Source organism: Olea europaea, chromosome 10, assembly GCF_002742605.1.
Source record: "Olea europaea var. sylvestris chromosome 10, O_europaea_v1, whole genome shotgun sequence".
NCBI lineage: Eukaryota > Viridiplantae > Streptophyta > Magnoliopsida > Lamiales > Oleaceae > Olea > Olea europaea.
In genome coordinates this window covers 30,790,021-30,797,148 of record NC_036246.1, presented here as the reverse complement: position 1 = coordinate 30,797,148, position 7,128 = coordinate 30,790,021, and the positions used below count along the sequence as shown (strand labels likewise).

Here is a 7,128-nt window from a genome sequence, read left to right as displayed (position 1 = left end):
AAATTTAATACATTATGTTAGATTTACAAATTGGAAGAAGGATTGTTAATCCATATGTTTCAAATACGAGTGTTTCATGGATAATACATTTAGTAAGTAACTTTATTTATTAAGTAATTTTATCTATTCACGAACTTGTGGGGAGCTTAACTTATATTATCATAGGTGTTATCAGGTTAAATGTTACTATCGTTGTTGTTTGTCTTTTTTTCTTTATTTTCTGTTGGATTTATGTATTTTGAAAAACTATTGTGTTCACTTATTACATTAGTAAGAAGAAAATTCAATTTATGGTCGAAAAATGTATGAATTGTATGAAAAATATTAGTTTTTAATTAAGTGAAAGAGTAAATAGAAAACTTCGAATCCAGGACGTTGGAAAATATAATAAAGGATACTAAGGTTGAACCATCGTTTATTATAAACAAAAATTTGTATTTCAGGTACTTGAATACATCACCATGGATGTACTTCCTCTTAGTTTCCTCTTCATCATCAGCTAACTTCTCATTGTCGGTTTACCTTACCACAAAAAAGACGATAAATAGATTAGATATAGGACGTCCAACATTCATGCATTAATTGCCATAATGCATTCATTTAGGAAGGACCAGAGTTGAAATAACATAGACAAAAGGATGCAAAAAGTCAAAAAGTACATATTTGATATAATTGACTGAATTTCTTATCTAAAGTTATATTAACTGAAGACATGAACGAATGAAGATAGCAGATCTTATCCCTTGTTTGCGACAACATCAAGCATGACATGAAGATTATATGAAACGTAAAGCAGTCCAAACTATTATAGAAAAGAGTTAGAAGATATTTAGAAAATTTATATGTATGGTTTAATATCTATTGCAATAATCAACTTCTTATTTGTCAAAGAATATAAGTCATTTCTAACCTGAAGAAACCTAGAAAGGTAAAAAAATGTCAATGTTGAATTAGATATAATAGTGACAAGGCAAGGCGAAAATTAGCCAAATTGATCTTCACACATACTGAACCAGCGATCACTAAATTTCACTAATACTGTGTCTAATATTCTACAAATAATAAATTGAAATTACATAACATTTCAAAGAGAAATGCCGTACACGAATTATACTTACAAATGTTTCAATTCCTATAGATTATTTCGAATTAATTTCAACAATTCAGACGAAGAAGAGAAATTAGGGCTAGCTAATGTTTTTTTTTTAAGATGGAATTATGAATTAAAGTTTTCGGTAACAGATTGTCTTTGGCTAGAGAAGAATATATATCGTATAAAAAAAATTATTAGACCCTTAGTATAAGAATTACTTTGCCAGATGGATTTAGAGATACGATGGAAAACACTTAAAATGCTTCCTAGATGAACAGTAGACATAAGATCCCATTTTTTAAAAGAGTAGGAATGTAAAGAATAAGCATCTTGAAAATTTATCTTTTCATATGTTCATCATTCGATTAATAAAAATTGAAAATATCATATACTAAGAAACATAACAACATAGCATAATGCAAGGAAACATATCATCATATAATTCAATCCAAATTCCATCTTTGCATATTTATCAGCATTGAAAGTGAATATATTTTCGACCATGTAAGATTAATCGTCTTTAGATATAGGATGACTGTAATCCTACTCTGAAAAAATAACATTGTTGGTTAGAATTTAGATTAATAATAAAATTAGTAAAAATTTTTTTATTAAGTTTCCCATAAAATCAATTCATGCATTGATAAAGAAATATGTAATGTATATATAATAAAAATAGTTGCTCACAAATTTTTTTGTTCACCGAACAAAGTTAGATGATTAAATAGGAAAGCGTTAATGCACACACACTAGTTTTGTAAATTCTATCAAGAAGAATAATGTTAAATTCACTCAAATATTCCCTAACGTTGCACAAAGTAAAGGGAAAGCATAAAATGTTCATTCAATTCTAAAAGAGCATCAAACCATCTCTATGTAAAACTTAATTAGAACAAGGAATATTATTGGACTATCGAAATTAAAAGAAACTTATGTATTATTGATCTTATTGTATAAAATCAACAGAATTCAAATATATAACATTAGCATATTTTTAGTTCAAGATGATTTGTTGAAATTGAACATTTCATGATTCACTTGCATAAATGAGATTTATTGACCAATTGAAACATAGTTTAAACAAAAGGGAAAAATATAAAATATGATTAGAATGTAATGTACCAAGTAGGTCATGACATTGCCAAGAGTTGGATTTTATGGTCAAATTTATGAAAACACCTTGCCCCATAACTACCACAAGCATTGCATGGCTCTGATTTATCTGAGCTTCAGTAGTAAGCTTCTGTACCAAGTTCTCACCTATTTTCATATTCCAAAATTTTACAATTTGATTTCCAAGCTGTAAGCCATCTGCTGCTGCTAAAGATCCTTTTGTAATTTCATCAACCATTGCGAAAGGTCTGCTAGAGCGAACAACTAGCCCATGCCCATACTATTATTACCTCTAGCAACAGGATTGCTAAAAGACGTAGGTGTGCTTAAATTAACACCATGTTGAGCATTTAATCCTGCAACCACACCTAGAGAAATTAAGCTAATGCTTTAAGTAGCTTGCATAAAGTAGTGTATTAGCCTAATTCATTATAAAAGCAAAAAATCAGATTATAAAAAGCTGATGACAAAGCCATAAATCGTATTTTACACATCATTTGTAAGCAATTAAAGTGCAATTCCGTTAGTGTACAAGTGGAACCAGCAAGAAGCAGAAGCAGCAAAATGATTTCAATAAACCATGAGCTTCAAAAGGAAAATCAAGCATTAGTCTCCCCATTGATAGAATTACAGTAGCATAAAACTGTCCAAGAATCAGAATGTATGATGCACAAAGGGCAGACAAATTATATTTAAGACTTAAATTTAGGGAACTTATAATATTCATAGAGAAACTAATTTTTAACAAATCTATCTCACAAACTAATTGACATCAATTAGATTATTAAAAGAAAATCAAAAGGATTAGAAATCTAGTTGAATCAATCAAGATTTAGAACACCATAACAAATCAACATAATTGAATTAAATCCTCATCAACAACTCAAAAGGTTTCCGAAAACTAAACTAAAAAAGAAAATTATTGGCTACAACGTTCTTCCTCTTCTTTTTCGTTATTAATATGTGCTTCTTTATCAAATAAGTTTGACAGCCTTCGACTCTTCTGCCATTTACTACAATGACCATCGTCGTCCTATACTCTTCATTATCAGCTTCCTCCGCTAACTCGAAAAGAAAAAAAGAAGAAGAAGAAGAGAGCTAGGCCCTTACCGTAAACAAAAGTTGAATAATAGAAAAAGCCTCCTTCCATTGCCAGGAACATAGACAGTGTATTTCAAGTGTACTTCAAATGGATCTCTCCTTTAGCCATGGGGTTGCAAAATCTGAAAGTTTGAGAAGAAGGGCAAGAGTTTTGAGAAAGCAAGCTAGAGTTTTGTTTAGGGTTAAGAAAGGAGATTCTGTTTCATTTATTCAAAAAAAAATGTGAACTGTACAAAAAATGGTTGTGGAACAGTGGGTGTAAACGGTTGTGATATAAATGAACAGTAATATAAACCCCCTCTTTTAAGAGGTAGTAGAAATAGTGTTAATTACATATATCTTAAATGTGAAAGACTGTAAAATATATGAGGGGAAACAACTTGAAGTTGATAATAAGGGAATATGAAATTGAGTTTCCATAAAATCCATAATTATACTAATTTTATTTTTTTTGACAAAGTTGAACATTGTAATAATTGGCATAAGAGCACATTTTAACTGATGGAAGAATATTTATGTGACAATGTGAAACTCTTAAGGGTAAATATATTCTAAAAATAGAGAAATTACTTTTTATTTTGAAATTTTACTAAAGTAAATTAGTTATCGATCTGGCAAACTATTAAACTAACACTAAAAAATTTGAATCATACCTTTTGCAAATGCAGGTTGTAATTGAAGCTGTCATTAGTGATTTCATTGTACACATGTAGCAAAGAATTAAAAAGAACTTTTCATTCCCGATAATGAAACCTGTGAATTTTTTTTATAGCAAATGCAAAGAATGAAAAAAATAGTAACGACATAATTTTTCATGTATTTAAAATTGAGGAAACTATTGTACGAGAACATATTATAAAAATTTCTCGAAGATAAAAAATATACCTGTTCAAACATTTTAGGTATATGAATGTATAAACGAAAGAATTTCCTTGTACACAACATTTTTAGTACATGTTTTATGTGAGTTGTCCATGCTTGATGGTTTCAAAAAAACTTTTAGAGATGTGCTCGTTGTTGCTCTTGATAATGCTACATATAGCTGGCCATGGCAGAAAACTGGTTCTGGAAGATATAGACCGACAAAATCAAGTGTTAGACCTTGTGCTTTATTTATTGTCATTGCAAAACACGGTCTAATTGGAAATTGAGTTCTCTTAAATTGAATTGAGTTTCGATCACTTTGAAGAGGTATAAAAGGGATCCTTGGTAAGAAAACATATTTCCCACAATACTCACCAGTTGTAATTTCAGCAAGAATTATGTTTTTCTCAAATTTTCGACAAGTAAGGCGTGTTCCATTGCATAATCCTTCGGAAGGATTAATATTCCGTAATAACATTACAGGACAATTTACCTTAAGTTTCAATTCATGTGGTGGAATACCATTTGGTGTCAAAGTATTCAAGAAATCTTCGTGCAAGCTTTGTTCCGATTTGTCAATTGCTTCATCAAAACTATAGTATGTGGAAAAATCACCAGGAGTTTGTTCGAGTAAAATCTTGTTAATATAATCAACACATTCATTAGTAGGTGTAAGAATAACTCTATTTATCATATTATGTAAATTGTCAACATATGCCTGTATATTTGGAAAAACATGATGTATCAAAATTTTTAAAGATGTGATTTCATCTTCAAATGATAGAATTATACTATTCGGAAGCATAATGCACTTACAAGTATGTTCTTCTTCTGTTCCATTTCCAATTCTAAGTAAGTAAGTGCAGAACATAGGATCTAATTTTGCCCTCATATTCTCAACCAATGGTAAACATAAATAGGAAGGCCATAGGTCTGAAAAGACCAAGCTAGCTTTCATTACATCATCTTTTTTCCCTCTCGGTACCACTGGAAGAACTTGTCGAAAATCTCCTCCAAAAACTATCACTTTCCCACTGAAAGGCAAGTTACAATCAGTAATATCTCTAAGCATTCTGTCTACAGCTTCAATAGCGCAACGATTTACCATAGGCGCTTCATCTCAAATTATTAACCTAGACATTTTCAACATTATTCCTAAAGCTGATTGCTTGCTACAAAACAATTCACTTCACCAATTGTTTCTAAAGGAATTTTAAATCTTGAATGAGCTGTGCGACCTCCAGGTAACAGAGACGCAGCGACTCCAGAGGACGCTGTTGCCAAAGCAATGAAATGTTGACCTCTTACAGCAGTTAGAAGTGCTTTGTATAAAAAAGTCTTCCCCGTTCCCCCTAGACCATCAATGAAGAAAGTACCACTTGAGTCATTTTTTACTTTTTCCATAACTTTATCATATGCAAATCGTTGTTCTTTATTGAATTTCTCTACACAATTAAAGTCTTGTTGAATATTAAAATTCATTGTTTCCTCTGCAATCATTCTTGCCAATCTTTGAGTGTCATCTATATTTACAAAGAATGAAACTATTCCATAATCATTTACATTTTTTCCTGACGATTCTAATATAGAATTGATGTCTTCCAAAGCTTGTATTTAAGCATCTTTAACACATATGTTTCGATGTACATAATCATCAATCATATAGGCTTTATATCTGTCCCACAATAACTTTGGATGATTAGGGTTGCAAAGTGTAAGAAGTGTAGCAAAAAGACGTCTTAAAGAACTGGGCATTTTGTAAATAATGGCTTCAGATAGACATTCTTCACAATGGTTGTCTCCTTTTAACAAACCATGTAAAAGTGCTGCTTCTCGATATGTATTGACTGTTACTCCATTTAAAGTTTTAAAACTGTCATATGATGTTGGACCTTTAATATGATTCAGAAGAACACGAAGGAAATATCGTTCTCCTTCGGATGGATTAACTGTCACGATTCTCCCTATAACAATGTGTTGTTTTCTGGGAGTCCAAGTTTTTCGAGTTGCATTCCACACAAAATGTGTTGGAAAATCTCGATACAATAGCGTTCGAGAAAATTCATTTACTTCATTCATCCGAAAAAATTCAGTTAGCATTGTTCTTCTCGTATACTCATTTCCAATAATAACAGATAAATCATCTTTACTATTATAAGTTACGTGCTGATGATCTTTAATATGAAGTTGTAAAGCGTAAGCAGTAGGATAAATTTCTAACAAATTAAAAAAAAAATTCTCCACATAGCTTCAGGTGGAGATATCCATCAAACTGATTGATAAGCAAAAATTTCATCAATTTCCTTATCTGCTTCATTTCTGCTTACGAAACAATTAATACGATCATGTCCTTTATACACATATTTGTACAAATATTTTACTGCTTTAATAGAAGAACATACTTCAACGTTAATATGACAGTCAAATTTTGCACTTAAATAAGGATTATCTGGTACAACCCACCGATTATCTAACATTTGGCCTCTTACTTTAATAGAAATACCATTTTCATGACGTCTATACAAGGGATATGAATTATCACCAAATATAGTACTGTTACAATAATCCTTAGGATATTTATTTTTACAACCACTACTTGTCAACATACATACATTTTTTGGATTAAGGTTTTCACAAGGGCCATGCATATTGTGTTTTGCAATTACAGAATGAAGATGCAAGTGTTTATTCTTATCGGGAATTTCACATGACACTATCATATCAACTTGTTCAGCACAACAAATTTTTTGGGCAGAATTGAAAATCAACAATAAATGGGCATGAGGGAGCCCTCTTTTTTGAAATTCAATCATGTATATATGAGCAACAACTGAACCAAAAATATTTTCTTTGTATAAATCGTTCTTTAACTCTTCCAATTTTGCTCTAAATATACGTGCAATTAAATCTGGTCGATTTTGAACTTCGTCATTGTGTTTGAGTTCTTGCATAATTTC

At 30.7% G+C, this 7,128-nt stretch overlaps 2 protein-coding genes across 2 annotated transcripts; both read right to left on the bottom strand.

The window, feature by feature from the left end:
* Positions 1-2,470: 2,470 nt before the first annotated feature.
* On the bottom strand, positions 2,471-5,279 carry LOC111400529. The gene is made up of 3 exons (XM_023027937.1): positions 4,547-5,279; positions 2,786-2,968; positions 2,471-2,574 (listed from the first exon to the last, which is right to left on the bottom strand). The coding sequence occupies exons 1-3, from the start codon at positions 5,277-5,279 to the stop codon at positions 2,471-2,473; spliced, it is 1,020 nt and encodes a 339-aa protein (XP_022883705.1).
* A 47-nt stretch (positions 5,280-5,326) lies between these two features.
* LOC111400528 lies at positions 5,327-7,122 on the bottom strand. The gene is made up of 3 exons (XM_023027936.1): positions 6,513-7,122; positions 5,908-6,387; positions 5,327-5,778 (listed from the first exon to the last, which is right to left on the bottom strand). The coding sequence occupies exons 1-3, from the start codon at positions 7,120-7,122 to the stop codon at positions 5,327-5,329; spliced, it is 1,542 nt and encodes a 513-aa protein (XP_022883704.1).
* Between the last annotated feature and the right edge of the window lie 6 nt (positions 7,123-7,128).

Bases quoted from the DNA above. Each gene is read 5' to 3' on its own strand.
- LOC111400528 (XM_023027936.1), bottom strand. From the start codon at position 7,122: ATGCAAGAACTCAAACACAATGACGAAGTTCAAAATCGACCAGATTTA. The intron at 6,388-6,512 runs GTATTAATTGTT...TTAATTTGTTAG, and splicing joins TGTGTATAAAGGACATGATC to AAATTTATCCTACTGCTTAC. The intron at 5,779-5,907 runs GTCTTTTTGCTA...CTTAAATACAAG, and splicing joins AATGCCCAGTTCTTTAAGAC to CTTTGGAAGACATCAATTCT.
- LOC111400529 (XM_023027937.1), bottom strand. From the start codon at position 5,279: ATGGTAAATCGTTGCGCTATTGAAGCTGTAGACAGAATGCTTAGAGAT. The intron at 2,969-4,546 runs GTGAGTATTGTG...GATGTCAATTAG, and splicing joins TCTTGCTGAAATTACAACTG to TTTGTGAGATAGATTTGTTA. The intron at 2,575-2,785 runs GTTTATTGAAAT...TAATTTCTCTAG, and splicing joins TTTTCCTTTTGAAGCTCATG to GTGTGGTTGCAGGATTAAAT.